The sequence below is a fragment of the Halichoerus grypus genome, chromosome 10 (assembly GCF_964656455.1).
Source record: "Halichoerus grypus chromosome 10, mHalGry1.hap1.1, whole genome shotgun sequence".
NCBI lineage: Eukaryota > Metazoa > Chordata > Mammalia > Carnivora > Phocidae > Halichoerus > Halichoerus grypus.
The window spans coordinates 81,201,006-81,218,921 of NC_135721.1; the positions used below are offsets into that span (position 1 = coordinate 81,201,006).

Here is a 17,916-nt window from a genome sequence, read left to right on the forward strand (position 1 = left end):
CTCCCAGGGTCAGCCCTGGTGAAAATCTGCATTTTTAAAATAGGGATGCCCCTCCAGGCATCACCACTCCTCTACAGCTGGCTTCCCCACTGCCAGTTTCCCAAACCTACCTGCCTTTGCATAGGATGCAATGAGGAGATCATCAGGTTTTGCTTGGAAATTCCAGATTTTGTCCCAATTATCACTGATTATCTTGGTCATAAGAACTCCATTCACTTCCCTGGTTTCTGGTTGTATGTATTTTCCCACCAGCTGGAGATCTTTTATTTCTTCCAGGGACATCTTTCTACACGGGCTTACCAGACAGATGCCTAAAAGAAAGGTATGCTTGTGTCAATGCTCAAAACAGTCATTCCTGTCAAGAAAAATATTCTCTGAGAAAGTTAGGAGAGGTGTAGTGGGCATTCATTACAGTGCTCAATGTTAATTTAAGTGAGAGAAGTCAAAACAGGGGGAGCCAGAAGCGTTTTCAATAGCTTCATTTCAGGGTGTCAGGATGATAAAGATGAACGTATTTCAGAGGAAGGCACACTGGGAGATGTGCTAGACCAGATGGGTTTTGATGGGCTTGTTAGAGATGGCCTGAGGACTGAGTGACAGGAGGGGACCAGGTCAGAAGACCTCTAAGCTCACAGGTCCTTGTCAAGTCTGAGCAGTGAGAGAGGACCAGAATGGAATCAGCACTTAGGCTGGCCATCTACAAAGCAGCACTGAAGCAGGCTGCAGGTGGGTAGGCAAAATCACATGTGACCCAGACAGCTCTAGAGCTGACACAAGTCACTGAGCAGGTGGGGCAGAAGTCAACACATATTAGGGTTCCCTTTCCACACAATGACATCAAAACGTTTCAGATCTAGATTACATGAAAGTCTCTCTGTGCATCCATAGCTCCAGATGTCACTCCCTGCTCCAAATCCCTGGCTGGAGAGCAACATATGCTAGCTGAAGAGGTAACACCAATTTGCTTGGGGGAGTAACCCCCACTGGCATGGGATACCATAGCCATTCCCTTTGCAGATAATTGTGTTTCAGTTTCTTGAAATCTTACATTTATTATAGAAACATAGCACATTAAATCCAACCACAGCATTTCTAGTTTTAAGAGTAATCCTGGGGGGGAGGAGCAGGAGAACTTAATTTCATCTGGTCCCAGGAATTCAGCCAGATAGTTATCAAACCACTCTGAACACTGACAAACTCAACAGGAGATCGAAGAAAAGAAGAGCAGCAGCTCTATGAACAGAAAAGCGACCACTTTCTGGAAGGTAGGACGTGCAGAGAAGTGAATCCGAGGCCATATTTGGGGGGATAGACGGCGGGGAAGGGGGCCTCCATCAGCCACTACTACTGGCAAGTGATAGAGGCGCGGAGCACAAAATTGGAACTTTTAGAAGTCCGCTCCACTGAGGGACGTCGCTCCAGTGGCTAAGCAGGGGGTGGAACCCTTGCTGGGACAGTGTGGTCTCAGGACCCTCGGGGTCACAGAAAGACCAGGGGTGCCTGAGTGTGGCAGAGCTCCCAGGTATCGGAGTGGGGAAGCCGGCTGCAGAGACAGAGCCAAGGAGTGGGTTCTCAGCTTGGGGTTGCCATAAACCAAGATCCTCTGCGCAGTTGGGCCACTGCTCTTCCAGCAGGGACCCAACAAGAGGCAGATCCGGGGAGACTCCCTTTCCTCCCCCGGAAGGAGCACTGCAGGAGTGCACTGCAGGACTCTGCTGGGTTTGGAGTCTCCACACGGGGTCAGGTGCCAGAGATAGAAACGCTCGGTCACAGGCCAGGTGAGCATGGAGTGCGGCCGGAGACCGGGGAGACAGCAGTGACCGACTGTTTTTCTCTGGGGGCTCACTGAGGAACGGGGTCCTGAGTTCTCAGCTCCTCCGGGGTGGCAGTTGGGAGGCTGCCATTTTCACTCTCAGCCTCCAAAGCTGTACGGAAAGCTTGCAGGGAACAAAAGCTCCCGAGAGCAAACCCGAGCAGATTGCTTAGCCCAGACCCGGCAAGGGAGGGGCAATTCTGCCTAAGGCAAAGACATTTGGGAACCATGGCAACAGGCCCCTCCCCCAGAAGATCAGCAAGAACAGCCAGCCAAGACCAAGTTTACCGATCAATGAGAACAGCAGAACTCCAGCACTACAGGAATACTGCACAAAGAATTCATGGCTTTTTCCCCCATGAATCTATAGTCTTTCAAAGTTAATTTTTTAAATTTTCTTTATTTCTTTTTTACTATTTTTAAAAATTTTTCTTCTTTCCTTTTTCAACCAACATAATATTTTATCAATTCATTTTTTAAAATCTTTTTTAATTTTCACTTTTCCAGTCATATTCTATCCCTTCTTTGTAGTTAACCTTATTTTTTGTATATATATAATTTTTTCTTTCTTTAAAATTTGGGATACAGTTTCTTCTAACAGACCAAAATATACCCTAAATCTCTAGTGTATGGCTTCATTCTAGTCTTCTGCCTGATCACATTCTTCCCCCTCCTTTTTTCTTCTTTCTTTTTTCAACCAACTTCTTATCAATTCCTTTTATAAAGTCTTTTATAATTTTCATCTTTACAATCATATTCCATCCCTTCATTGTATTTACCCTTATTTTTGTACATATATAAGTTTTTCTTTCTTTAAAATTTGGGAGGCAGTTTCTTCTAACAGACCAAAATGTATCCAAAATCTAGTGTGTGGCTCTGATCTATTCACCAGCCCAATCATATTCTTTTTTTTTCTTTCCTTTTCTTTTCCCCCCGGTTTCAGGTCTCTTCTGATTTGTTTAGTGAATATTTTTCTGGGGTCATTGTTACCTTGTTAGCATTTTGTTCTCTCATTCATCTATTCTCCTCTGGACAAAATGACAAGATGGAAAAACTCACCTCAAAAAAAAGAACAAGCGGCAATACCGACTGCCAGGGACCTAATCAGTACAGACATTAGTAAGATGTCAGAACTAGAGTTCAGAATGACGATCATAAAGATACTAACTGGGCTTGAAAAAAGCATGGAAGATACTAGAGAAAGGGTTCTCAAGAAATAAAAGAACTAAAGTTTAACTAAGTTGAAATAAAAAAGGCTATTAGTGAGGTGCAATCCAAAATGGAGACTCTAACTACTAGGATAAATGAGACAGAAGAGAGAATTAGTGATAGAGAAGACCAAATGATGGAGAATAAAGAAGCTGAGAAAAAGAGAGATAACTACTGGATCACGAGGGCAGAATTCGAGAGATAAGTGATACCATAAGATGAAACAATATTAGAATAATTGGGATCCCAGAAGAAGAAGAGAGAGAGGGGCAGAAGGTATATTGGAGCAAATTATAGCTCAGAACTTCCCTAATTTGGGGGAGGAAATGGGAATCAAAATCCAGGAGGCACAGAGAAGCCCCGTCAAAATCAATAAAAATAGGTCAACACCCTAACATCTAATAGTAAAACCTACAAGTCTCAGAGAAAAAGAAAAATCCCGAAAGCAGCTCAGACAAGTATGATATAGTGTCCTTTCTCATCCCTTATTATAGTCTTTGTTTAAAATCTAATTTGTCCGTTATAAGGATAGCCATCCCAGCTTTCTTTTGGTGTCCGTTAGCATGGTAAATGGTTTTCCAACCCCTCACTTTCAATCTGGGGGTGTCTTTGGGTCTAAAACGAGTCTCTTGCAGATAGCATATCAATGGGTCTTTTTTTTTTTTTTTTAATCTCAATTAAAAAAAACTGTAAAACAAGATATTCTTGGGACAGTTGGGGAACTTTGACTATGGACTATTTAATGATGTTATGCTTATGCAGGAGAGCATTTGAGTAGCTCTTGCTGATTTATTCTCATCACTGTATTGTGAGTCAATATTCAATGAAGTCTGCTCATTTATTCATTTCTCTGCTCATGTGTGATATTTGTGTTATTAAGAGTCTTCAGTAGCTTTACTCTACTTTGTCTGGTTCAACATTTATGGAATAGAACAGCCACTAAGATTTCTTGTATTTCTCTCAATTTTTACTCTTTGTACTTTGAATCTGCTAATGAGTGCATTCTAGTTCAAAAGTTTAACCTTCTGAGTAAATTTTTCCTTTTGTTATTATGAAATGCCACCTTTATCTCTGATATTGCTTTTTTCTTAAAAGTTTTTTGTGTCTGATACCAATGACCACAATAGTAGCCACTTTTTAGATAGTATTTTCCAGGTATACATTTTCCTAGCCTTTTATTTTCAACTTTACTCATTTTATTGTTTTCTGGTTTCTTTCTGCTACCAAGAAATCTTGGTATTTTAAATAGTTCTTTTTCCCCCCTCCTAATATGTCTTTCTTCCCTACTTTGTAAAATATTGTTTTATCTGGTGTTCTCAAATTTCTGGGACAATATCTAAACTTATATTTATTCTTATTCATCTTTCCTGGAACTTGTACATTTGATATCAAGGATTTGTAAGTTTCATAGATTTTGGAACATTTTCAGCTCTTCACATATTGTCTTTCTCCCATTGTCTTTGCTCTTACCTTGTGGAACTAACATGCCTTTATGTCTGACCTTCTGATTCTGTCTTCATACCTCTTAGCCTCTCCTTCACATTTTCCTTTGCTTTGCTTCTCTGGCTCCAGTCTATGTGATTTCCCCAGCCCTACCATTTATTTTATGAATTTCCTTTTCAGTTGGAGAGCAGCAGTGTGCCATCCTGCCGGCAGCACCACAGTTATCAGAGATGGCTTGCTGAGCTCCTGGTGGTACAAATTGCCATGCAGAGTGAGTTGCCCATGACAGTCCTCTTCTCTAGAGTTTTTGTGACTCATGGGCAGTTGCTAACGGTCTCTGGTTTGGTCAGGCCAGTGGCAGCTGGACTTTTTTACATTCAAGGCTATCCTATTTGGCATGCCTTAATTTGGAGGGACATTGCTCAGGGACCAGTCACAATGAAGGTTACCCCTGTTTCAGCACATACAAATGACCACACCAGAGGCTGTACTTAACCACAAGGCAGATGCCTAATCCAGGTCACCAGCCAGTTGGGGCTCTCAACTTCTGACTCTACCAACAACTCTGCAGGCTCCACCCTCCACCACAAAACTATAGCTTACCAGCTCCCCCCCATCAATCCTGGGGTCTCCTCAGCTCCACCATGCCAGCCTGTCATAGTTACCACTCCCACATTCCTTATTGCTCCCATGTCTCTGCAGGTCATGGGGGAGCTGCTGCCATAGTGGTCTGGGCCCACTGCAGGGCACTATACTTATGGCAGCCCTTACAAAATGCATTGTTTTGAATTGCAAATTACACTCCTAAACCAAACACTGGAAACGGTCTGGTCATGTTTCCATTCAGGGAGGGGACCACCCTTTCAGCCACTGGTAATCTGATTTCATAGGACCACTGCCTCTGTCAGTGGCACTACCTGCTTCACTATTACATATATGGATGTTTTTACCAGCCTACTGCTTGCTATACCCACCAGGCACATCACTGCAGAGCAGATAATCTTGCTTTTCTAAGTATGTCCTGCCGCATTCAGCCCTCCTGACACCATTCAGATTAAGGATCTCATCTTATTGCCAATATAACACAGCCCTGGGCTCTCCTATAGGACAACCAATGGAAATTTTACCTCCCGTACCACCACAGAGCTCTGGCATTACTGAATGCCTCAGTGGTCTTTTAAAATCTTTGCTCCTTAAGTTACAGGGCAGTACATGGACTCCTAAATGGACTTCCTTCCTGCAGTGACACCTTAAACTCTTGGCCATATGGCCACCACTGTCTTTACACCAACTGGGCTTGCCTGGCTGTGCTGCCTGATTTTTATGAGAAGAGAATCTTGTCTTCATCTTATGGGAGGACATTATTTACAAGTTTCCCAACAATTTTGAGTCCCCTTACCAACTTAAAATGTCAATCATGGGATGCCTGCGTGGCTCAGTTGGTTAAGCATTTGACTCTTGACTTAGGCTCAGGTCATGATCTCAGGGTTGTGAGACTGAGCCCTGCATCAGGCTCCAAGCTCAGCATGGAGTCTACTTGAGATTCTCTCTCTCTCTCCCCTCCCCCTTCTTGTGCATGCTCTCTTTCTCTCAAAATAAATAAATAATAATAAAATAAAATAAAATAAGGGGGGTGGAGCAAGATGGCAGAGGCGTAGGAGACCTGGATTTCGTCTCCTCTCAGGAACTCAGCTGGATAGGGATCAAACCATTCTGAACACCTACAAACTCAACAGGAGATCAAAGAAAAGAGTAGCAACAACTCTCTGAATAGAAAAGCGACCACTTTCTGGAAGGTAGGACGTGCGGAGAAGTGAATCCGAGGCGATATTTAGGAGGGTAGAAGGGGGGAGGGGCCTCTGTCGGCCGCTTCTGGCAAGTGATAGAGCCGCGGAGCACAAAATCGGAACTTTTAGAAGTCTACTCCGCTGAGGGACGTCACTCCGGTGGCTAAGCAGGGGGTGGAACCCTCGTGGGACAGTGTGGTCTCAGGACCCTCGGGGTTACAGAAAGACCAGGGGTGCCTGAGTGTGGCAGAGCTCCCAGGTATTGGAGCGGGGAAGCCAGCTGCAGAGACGGAGCCCAGGCGCGGGCTCTCAGCTCGGGGTTGCCATAAACCGTGATCCGCGGCACAGTCGGGCCACTGCTCCTCCAGCAGGGACACAACAAGCGGCAGATCCGGGGAGACTCACCTTCTTCCTCCGGGAGGAAAGGTGCAGGAGCGCACCGCAGGGATCTGCTGGGTTTGGAGACTCCACACGGGGTCGGGTGCCAGATATAGAAATGCTCGGTCACAGGCCGGGTGAGCGCGGAATGCAGCCGGAGACTGGGGAGAAGGGAGTGACTGACTGCTTTTCTCTGGGGACGCACTGAGGAGTGGGGCCCCAAGTTCTCAGCTTCACTGGAGCGGAGATTGGGAAGCCGCCATTTTCGCTCTCCGCCCAGGAGGCTGTGCGGAAAGCTTGCGGGGAACAAAAGCTCCGGAGAGCAAACCCGAGCAGATTGCTTAGCCCGGACTGGGCAAGGGTGGGGCATTCCGCCTCCGGCAAAGACATTTGGAAACCACGGCAACAGGCCCCTCCCCCAGAAGATCAGCAAGAACAGCCAGCCAAGACCAAGTTTACTGATCAATGAGAACGGCAGAACTCCAGCGCTAGGGGAATACTGCACATAGAATTCATGGCTTTTTTACCATGATTCTTTAGTCTTTCAAAGTTAATTTTTTTTTAACTGTCTTTTTTTTTTTTTGAATTTTTCTTTTTCCCTTTTTCAACCAACATCTTATCAATCCCTTTTCTAAAAAACATTTTTATTTTTCATTTTTAGAATCATATTCTATCCCTTCATAGTAGTTACCCGTATTTTTGGAATATATATATAAGTTGTTCTCTTTTTAAAATTTTGAGATAGTTTCTTCTAACAAATCAAAATATACCCTAAATCTCTAGTGTATGTTTTTTTTCTACTCCCCTGCCTGATCACATTCTCTCCCTTTTTTTTTTAAATCCTCTTCTTTCTTTTTTCCAACAACTTCTTATCAATTCCTTTTATAAAATTTTTTATAATTTTCATCTTTACAGTCATATTCCATCCCTTCATCATATCAACCCTTATTTTTGTACATATATAAGTTTTTCTTTCTTTAAAATTTTGGGAGGCACTTTCTTCTAACAGACCAAAATACACCCAAAATCTAGTGTGTGGCACTGATCTATATACCAGCCCGATCATATTTGATCACATTTTGTTTTTTTTTTTTGTTTTGCTCTGTTTTTGTTTGTTTTTATCTTTATCTTTTTCTTTTTTTTTTCTTTTTCTTATTTCTCTCTTTCCCTTTCTTTTCCCACTGCTTCAGGTCTTTTCTGATTTGTTTAGAGTATATTTTCAGGGGATGTTGTTACCCTGTTAGCATTTTGTTCTCTCATTCATCTATTCTCCTCTGGACAAAATGACAAGATGGAAAAAATCACCTCAACAAAAAGAACAAGAGGTAGTACCGACTGCCAGGGACCTACTCAATACGGACATTAGTATGATTTCAGATCTAGAGTTCAGAATCATGACTTTAAAGATAGCTGGGCTTGAAAAAAGCATGGAAGTTATTAGAGAAACCCTTTCTGGAGAAATAAAAGAACTAAAATGTAACCAAGTTGAAATAAAAAAAGGCTATTAATGAGGTGCAACTGAAAATGGGGTTGCTAACTGCTAGGATAAATGAGGCAGAAGAGAGAATCAGTGATGCAGAAGACCAAATGATGGAAAATAAAGAAGCTGAGAAAAAGAGAGATAAACAACTACTGGATCATGAGGGCAGAATTCGAGAGATAAGCGATACCATAAGATGAAACAACATTAGAATAATTGGGATCCCAGAAGAAGAAGAAAGAGAGAGAGGGGCAGAAGGTATACAGGAGCAAATTATAGCAGAGAACTTCCCTAATTTGGGGAAGGAAACAGGCATCAAAATCCAGGCAGCACAGAGAACCCCTCTCAAAATCAATAAAAATAGGTCAACACCCCGACATCTAATAGTAAAACTTACGAGTCTCAGAGACAAAGAGAAAATCCTGAAAGCAGCTCGGGACAAGAGATCTGTAACCTACAATGGTAAAAACATTAGATTGGCAACAGACCTATCCACAGAGACCTGGCAGGCCAGAAAGGACTGGCAGGATATATTCAGAGCACTAAATGAGAAAAATATGCAGCCAAGAATACTATATCCAGCTGGGCCATCATTGAAAATAGAAGGAGAGATAAAAAGCTTCCAGGACAAACAAAAACTAAAGGAATTTGCAAACACGAAACCAGTCCTACAAGAAATATTGAAAGGGGTCCTCTAAGCAAAGAGAGAGCCTAAAAGTGACATAGACCAGAAAGGAACACAGACAATATACAGTAACAGTCACCTTACAGGCAATACAATGGCACTAAATTCCTATCTTTCAATAGTTACCCTGAATGTAAATGGGCTAAATGCCCCAATCAAAAGACACAGGCTATCAGATTGGATTAAAAAGCAAGACCCATCGATATGCTGTCTGCAAGAGACTCATTTTAGACCCAAAGACACCCCCAGATTGAAATTGAGGGTGTGGAAAACCACTTACCATGCTAATGGACACCAAAAGAAAGCTGCGGTGGCAATCTTTATAGCAGACAAATTAGATTTTAAACCAAAGACTGTAATAAGAGATGAAGAAGGACACTATATCCTACTTAAAGGGTCTATCCAAAAAAAAGATCTAACAATTGTAAATATCTATGGCCCTAACATGGGAGCAGCCAATTATATAAGGCAATTAAGAACAAAAGCAAAGAAACACATCGACAACAATACAATAATAGTGGGGGACTTTAACACCCTCCTCACTGAAATGGACAGATCGTCTAAGCAAGAGATCGACAAGGAAATAAATACTTTAAATGACACACTGGACCAAATGGACTTCGCAGACATATTCAGAACATTCCAGCCCAAAACAACGGAATACACATTCTTCTCTAGTGCCCATGGAACATTCTCCAGAATCGATCACATCCTAGGTCATAAATCCGGTCTCAACCAGTACCGAAAGATTGGGATCATTCCCTGCGTATTTTCAGACCACAATGCTTTGAAGCTAGAACTCAATCACAAGACGAAAGACGGAAAGAACTCAAATACGTGGAGGCTAAAGAGCATCCTACTGAAGAATGAATGGATCAACCAGGAAATTAAGAATTAAAAAAATTCATGGAAACAAATGAAAATGAAAACACAACTATTCAAAATCTTTGGGATGCAGCAAAGGCAGTCCTAAGAGGAAAGTATATAGCAATACAAGCCTTTCTCAAGAAACAAGAAAGGTCTCAAGTACACAACCTAACCCTACACCTAAAGGAGCTGGAGAAAGAACAGCAAATAAAGCCTAACCCAGCAGGAGAAGAGAAATAATAAAGATCAGAGAAGAAATCAATGAAACAGAAACTAAAAGAACAGTAGAACAGATCAACAAAACTAGGAGCTGGTTCTTTGAAAGAATTAACAAGATTGATAAACCCTTGGCCAAACTTATCAAAAAGAAAAGAGAAATGACCCAAATAAACAAAATCATGAATGAAAGAGGAGACATCACAACCAACACCAAAGAAATACAAACAATTATAAGAACATATTATGAGCAACTCTATGCCAGCAAATTAGATAACCTGGAAGAAATGGATGCATTCCTAGAGATGTATCAACTACCAAAACTGAACCAGGAAGAAATAGAAAACCTGAACGGACCTATAACCACTAAGGAAATTGAAGCAGTCATCAAAAATCTCCCAAAACGCAAAAGCCCAGGGCCAGACGGCTTCCCAGGGGAATTCTAGCAAACATTTCAAGAAGAATTAATACCTATTTTTCTGAAACTGTTCCAAAAAATAGAAATGGAAGGAAAACTTCCAAACTCATTTTATGAGGCCAGCATTACCTTGATCCCCAAACCAGACAAAGACCCCATCAAAAAGGACAATTACAGACCAATATCCCTGATGAACATGGATGCAAAAATTCTCACCAAAATACTAGCCAATAGGATCCAACAGTACATTAAAAGGATTATTCACCACGACCAAGTGGGATTTATCCCTGGGCTGCAAGGTTGGTTCAACATCCGCAAAACAATCAACGTGATACAATACATTAACAAAGGAAAGAACAAGAATCATATGATCCTCTCAATAGATGCAGAAAAAGCATTTGACAAAGTACAGCATCCTTTCTTGATCAAAACTCTTCAGAGTATAGGCATAGAGGGCACATACCTCAATATCATAAAAGCCATCTATGAAAAACCTACAGTGAATATCATTCTCAATGGGGAAAAACTGAGAGCTTTCCCCCTAAGGTCAGGAACGCGGCAGGGATGTCCACTATCACCACTGCTATTCAACATAGTATTGGAAGTCCTAGCCACAGCAATCAGACAAGAAAAAGAAATCAAAGGCATCGAAATTGGCAAAGAAGAAGTCAAACTCTCACTCTTTGCAGATGATATGATACTTTATGTGGAAAATCCCAAAGACTCCACCCCAAAACTGCTAGAACTCATACAGGAATTCAGTCAAGTGGCAGGATATAAAATCAATGCACAGCAGTCAGTGGCATTCCTATACACCAACAACAAGTCAGAAGAAAGAAAAATTAAGGAGTCGATCCCATTTGCAATTGCACCCAAAACCATAAGATACCTAGGAATAAATCTAACCAAAGAGTCAAAGGATCTGTACTCAGAAAACTATAAAATACTCATGAAAGAAATTGAGGAAGACACAAAGAAATGGAAAAAGGTTCCATGCTCATGGATTGGAAGAACAAATATTGTGAAGATGTCAATCCTACCTAGAGCAATCTACACATTCAATGCAATCCCCATCAAAATACCATCCACTTTCTTCAAAGAAATGGAAGAAATAATCCTAAAATTTGTATGGACCAGAAAAGACCCCGCATAGCCAGAGGAATGTTGAAAAAGAAAAGCAAAGCTGGCAGCATCACAATTCCGGACTTCCAGCTCTACTACAAAGCTGCCATCATCAAGACAGTATGGTACTGGCACAAAAACAGACACATAGATCAATGGAACAGAATAGAGAGCCCAGAAATGGACCCTCAACTATATGGTCAACTCATCTTTGACAAAGCAGGAAAGAATGTCCAATGGAAAAAAGACAGTCTCTTCAACAAATGGTGTTGGGAAAATTGGACAGCCACATGCAGAAGAATGAAACTGGACGATTTCCTTACACCACACACAAAAATATACTCCAAATGGTTGAAAGACCTCAATGTGAGACAGGACTCCATCAAAATCCTAAAGGAGAACACAGGCAGCAACCTCTTCGACCTCAGCCGCAGCAACTTCATCCTAGAAACATCGCCAAAGGCAAGGGAAGCAAGGGCAAAAATGAACTATTGGGACTTCATCAAGATAAAAAGCTTTTGCACAGCAAAAGAAACAGTCAACAAAACCAAAAGACAACCGACAGAATGGGAGAAGATATTTGCAAGTGACATATCAGATAAAGGTCTAGTATCCAAAATCTATAAAGAACTCATCAAACTCAACACCCAAAGAACAAAGAATCCAATCAAGAAATGGGCAGAAGACATGAACAGACATTTTTCCAAAGAAGACATCCAAACGGCCAACAGACACATGAAAAAGTGTTCAATATCGCTCGGCATCATGGAAATCCAAATCAAAACCTCAATGAGATACCACCTCACACCAGTCAGAATGGCTAAAATTAACAAGTCAGGAAATGGCAGATGTTGGCGGGGATGCGGAGAAAGGGGAACCCTCCTACACTGTTGGTGGGAATGCAAGCTGGTGCAGCCACTCTGGAAAACAGTGTGGAGGTTCCTCAAAAAGTTGAAAATAGAGCTACCATATGATCCAGCAATTGCACTCCTGGGTATTTACCCCAAAGATACAAAAGTAGGGATCCGAAAGGGTACGTGCGCCCTGATGTTTATAGCAGCAATGTCCACAATAGCCAAACTGTGGAAAGAGCCAAGATGTCCATCAACAGATGAATGGTTAAAGAAGAAGTGGTATATATATACAATGGAATAATATGCAGCCATCAAAAGGAATGAGATCTTGCCATTTGCAACGACGTGGATGGAACTGGAGGGTATTATGCTGAGCGAAATAAGTCAAACAGAGAAAGACATGTATCGTATGACCTCACTGATATGAGGAATTCTTAATCTCAGGAAACAAACTGAGGGTTGCTGTAGTGGGGTGTGCGGTGGGAGGGATGGGGTGACTGGGTGATGGACACTGGGGAGGGTATGTGTTCTGGTAAGCGCTGTGAATTGTGCAAGACTGTTGAATCTCAGAGCTGTACCTCTGAAACAAATAATGCAATATATGTTATGAAAGAAAAAAAGAAGAAGAAGAATGTAGCAGGAGGGGAAGAATGAAGGGGGGGAAATCGGAGGGGGAGAAGAACCATGAGAGACGATGGACTCTGAAAAACAAACTGAGGCTTCTAGAGGGGAGGGGGGTGGGAGGATGGGTTAGCCTGGTGATGGGTATTGAGGAGGGCACATTCTGCATGGAGCACTGGGTGTTATGCACAAACAATGAATCATGGAACACTATATCTAAAACGAATGATGTAATGTATGGGGATTAACATAACAATAAAAATTTTTAAAAAAAATAAAAATAAAAGAAAGAACAAGAATCATATGATCCTCTCAATAGATGCAGAAAAAGCATTTGACAAAGTACAGCATCCTTTCTTGATCAAAACTCTTCAGAGGCATAGAGGGTACATACCTCAATATCATAAAAGCCATCTATGAAAAACCTACTGCGAATATCATTCTAAATGGGGAAAAACTGAGAGCTTTCCCCCTAAGGTCAGGAATGCGGCAGGGATGTCCACTCTCACCACTGCTATTCAACATAGTATTAGAAGTCCTAGCCACAGCAATCGGACAACAAAAAGAAATCAAAGGCATCGAAATTGGCAAAGAAGAAGTCAAACTCTCACTCTTTGCAGATGATATGATACTTTATGTGATAAACCCCAAAGACTCCACCCCAAAACTGCTAGAACTCATACAGGAATTCAGTCAAGTGGCAGGATATAAAATCAATGCACAGAAGTCGGTGGAATTCCTATACACCACCAACAAGACAGAAGAAGGAGAAATTAAGGAGTCGATCCCATTTGCAATTGCACCCAAAACCATAAGATACATAGGAATAAATCTAACCAAAGAGGCAAAGAATCTGTACTCAGAAAACTATAAAATACTCGTGAAAGAAACTGAGGAAGACACAAAGAAATGGAAAAACGTTCCATGATCATGGATTGGAAGAACAAATATTGTGAAGATGTCAATGCTACCTAGAGCAATCTACACATTCAATGCAATCCCCATCAAAATACCATCCACTTTTTTCAAAGACATGGAACAAATAATCCTAAAATTTGTATGGAACCAGAAAAGACCCCGAATAGCCAGAGGAATGTTCAAAAAGAAAAGCAAAGCTGGCAGCATCACAATTCTGGACTTCCAGCTCTATTACAAAGCTGTCATCATCAAGACAGTACGGTACTGGCACAAAAACAGACCCATAGATCAATGGAACAGAATAGAGAGCCCAGAAATGGACCCTCAACTCTATGGTCAACTCATCTTTGACAAAGCAGGAAAGAATGTCCAATGGAAAAAAGACAGTCTCTTCAACAAATGGTGTTGGGAAAATTAGATAGCCACATGCAGAATGAAACTGGACGATTTCCTTACACCACACACAAAAATAGACTCCAAATGGTTGAAAGACCTCAAAGTGAGACAGGAGTCCATCAAAATCCTAAAGGAGGACACAAGCAGCAACCTCTTTGACCTCAGCTGCAGCAACTTCTTCCTAGAAACATCACCAAAGGCAAGGGAAGTAGGGCAAAAATGAACTATTGGGACTTCATCAAGATAAAAAGCTTTTGCAAAGCAAAGGAAACAGTCAATAAAACCAAAAGACAACCAACAGAATGGGGGAAGATATTTGTAAATGACATATCAGATAAAGGGCTAGTATCCAAAATCTATAAAGAACTTATCAAACTCAACACCCAAAGAACAAAGAATCCAATCAAGAAATGGGCAGAAGACATGAACAGACATTTTTCCAAAGAAGACATCCAAACGGCCAACAGACACATGAAAAAGTGCTCAATATTGTTCGGCATCAGGGAAATCCAAATCAAAACCTCAATGAGATGCCACCTCACACCAGTCAGAATGGCGAAAATTAACAAGTCAGGAAATGGCAGATGTTGGCGGGGGTGCGGAGAAAGGGGAACCCTCCTACACTGTTGGTGGGAATGCAAGCTGGTGCAGCCACTCTGGAAAAAACTATGGAGGTTCCTCAAAAAGTTGAAAGTAGAGCTACCATATGATCCAGCAATTGCACTCCTGGGTATTTACCCCAAAGATACAAAAGTAGGGATCCGAAGGCGTACGTGCACCCTGATGTTTATAGCAGCAATGTCCACAATAGCCAAACTGTGGAAAGAGCCAAGATGTCCATCAACAGATGAATGGATAAAGAAGATGTGATATATATATACAATGGAATATTATGCAGCCATCAAAAGGAATGAGATCTTGCCATTTGCAACGACGTGGATGGAACTGGAGGGTATTATGCTGAGCGAAATAAGTCAAACAGAGAAGGACATGTATCATATGACCTCACCGATATGAGGAATTCTTAATCTCAGGAAACAAACTGAGGGTTGCTGGAGTGGGGGTTGGGGTGGGAGGGATGGGGTGTCTGGGCGATAGACACTGGGGAGGGTATGTGCTCTGGTAAGGACTGTGAATTGTGCAAGACTGTTGAATCTCAGATCTGTAACTCTGAAACAAATAATGCAATATATGTTAAGAAAAAAAAAAAAGAAGAAGATAGCAGGAGGGGAAGAATGAAGGGGGGGAATCGGAGGGGTAGACGAACTATGAGAGACGATGGACTCTGAAAAACAAACTGAGGGTTCTAGAGGGGAGGGGGGTGGGAGGATGGGTTAGCCTGGTGATGGTATTGAGGAGGGCACGTTCTACATGGAGCACTGGGTGTTATGCACAAACAATGAATCATGGAACACTACATCTAAAACTAATGATGTAATGTATGGGGATTAACATAACAATAAAAAAATTAAAAAAATAAAATAAAATATCTATTATCTCTCATTCCAATACTCATTGGTGACCCAGTCAGCTATGCATGGTTAGTGATGACCGCCTGCTTGTAGATAGTCCTGGCCCATTAGAAAAAGGAAGACCACTCTGGTGCTGGACCACACCTACCCACTTGATATGCAAATTCCAGCTGAAATTCCAAAGTTTAGTGGACGTAGTGGATGGCTCATTTCTCCTAACCACACCTCCCCACAGGAAGTGGAGGCAACCCCACCTGGACCCACCAAGGAAATAATGTGGATCCCTAAAAGGGGGAAAGAAGCCCTCAGGTTGGCTGACACCAGCAGCGTTAGAAGATGATGGCATGGTGCAACAGTCACAGCAGTTGGCCTTACCCCACTTTGGAGGAGACCACCATCGGGCTGCTGACGCACAATGACCCCATAGTAAATCTCCACATGGGGCAGTCAGTGCGCGGGCGCGAAGCTATAAAATGCAGGTATTCTCTGCCTCGTGTGCCACGTCATCTGGGTTGTGGGGATTCTCCTGGACCCCAGAGAGGCAACACTAGAAAGTTGCTGAAACCGCATAGCCGCTCGCCTACAATTGCACCGAGGATGGGGGGCAGCTAGTGTTGGAAGTCAGCCCCCCAGGGGCTAAGCCTGAGATGACACCAGATGTGGATACTAGCTGGTGATTCAAGCCCTCTCTCTTAAATGGGATGAATGGCACAAATGCTTAAAGACCACCAGCCCTGCCCAAACAGTCACCAGCATCCTGACCTCCAGGAACAGGCCATTACACTGCCTTAATTTTAATCCTAACTGGCTGATGGGTTTATGCAGTTCAGACCCATCTCTGGTACTACTGAACCACACAATTAAACTGCTGGGAGCATATCACTAAATTTTCTTTAAACCAAGGCTCTACATGTGCTTCCAATGGTTCTGTTCAATGATGGGAGCTCATGCCTTGGAGGGGAGCACTGTCCAATTGTTTGTGAGGTGCATCTGCGGGGACCCCCAAGATTTACTGAGAATTTGTGATACCAGTAAATGCTCCTGGTAGTGCAAGCAAACCTAATCAGAGCATCTTAAATCCATGAGACCCTGTTAGACCTCTCGGCCCCTCGGTTCCCTTCCTGAGTGGCTCCCTGGGAGGGTCACCTTACCCTAGGATGGCCCCCTCACTTGTGGCAGTGCTGGACATGACAACGCTCAGGCCCACAACGGCATGACAATCTGAGACATGCCACATTGGCAGTGTGGACAGGAGGATGCAAGACATGGCAGTACCCTCGCCCATGACCCTCTGGGACAGAGCCTCATCCTGAATGCTGCCTCTGCAACCTTCCCCTGGAGCACAGATGACACCCAGGAATACGTGGTGGCTGATGATGATGAACACTCCCCAGACCTGGTTGCGGACTGAACGCTTACCTATCAGAATTCCCTGCTGATAACCCCCTTGAGTGGCATGTTGCAGCGTAGCTATGTTTACCCCAGGCCCCCTTGCTTACTGCTTGACTGTGAGGCAGGCCGCTCTCTGCTGTGACTTTAAGCTTTGGATAGCCAAGGTATGTGTCCAGTCTTACACCTTCTGGGGCCCCTTTAAACACTTCACTCAATTGCTTGCTCTCACCACATCTGTTAGATTGATCCACATCATGCATCCTACTAGGAGTTAATGAATTTAATTACTGTCGAGAGGACCCTTCCCTGGCTGCAGATGCCACCACGACCACAGCACCTCTCTTTCAGGAACAAAGCTGCAGGGTCACCCTCCTACACAACCCCAAGGGGACCCTTCCCCATAGTCACCACTCTGGGCTCCATAATCTTCCTGTTAATCCCTCTAAAAGACTTGTCAGTGCACTCCTTAGTGATTTCTTAGTACAGATGGTTTTAGATAACCATTTAGCTTTAGATTACTTAATTGGCCATGCAAGGAGGTGTATGTGCTATAAAGGCCACCACCTGCTACATATATATTAGTGATTCCGGACAAATTCAGACAACCCAACTGGTACAAGTATTCTGTAATCTCATCCTAATTATCAAATACCTATCTTAACTTTATCCAAGGGCTTTGATTTATTTTCTTGGCTGGACTCCAATAAATGAAGGGAATGGTTTGTCAGGATTTCAGACTGTGGTTTGTTTAATGAGATTATTGATTGACATTTATGCTTTGCTCACATGTTTCATATGCTGGGTGACCAATCCCTGTTAGCAGCTTTTAATATCTCTGCTGCCTG

The 17,916-nt window shown here is 42.7% G+C and overlaps 1 protein-coding gene and 1 long non-coding RNA gene across 7 annotated transcripts in view; one reads left to right on the top strand and one right to left on the bottom strand.

Annotated features, from left to right (window-relative positions):
• Positions 1-17,916, top strand: part of LOC118553433 (uncharacterized) — a 254,539-nt gene that overhangs the window by 229,490 nt on the left and 7,133 nt on the right. The gene's annotated exons all lie outside the window — the stretch shown is intronic.
• LOC118553409 (sulfotransferase 1C1) overlaps positions 1-17,916 on the bottom strand; it is a 48,609-nt gene that overhangs the window by 25,590 nt on the left and 5,103 nt on the right. The window contains exons 1-2 of one of the 2 annotated variants that reach the window (XM_036120437.2): positions 1,847-1,910; positions 111-311 (exon numbers count right to left, since the gene is read on the bottom strand). In XM_036120437.2, the coding sequence (XP_035976330.2) occupies positions 111-282 (172 nt within the window). In that variant the 5' untranslated portion in view covers positions 283-311; positions 1,847-1,910. Of the gene's footprint in view, positions 1-110; positions 312-1,846; positions 1,911-17,916 lie in introns of those variants that run through there. The other variant, XM_036120428.2, reaches the window with a different exon arrangement.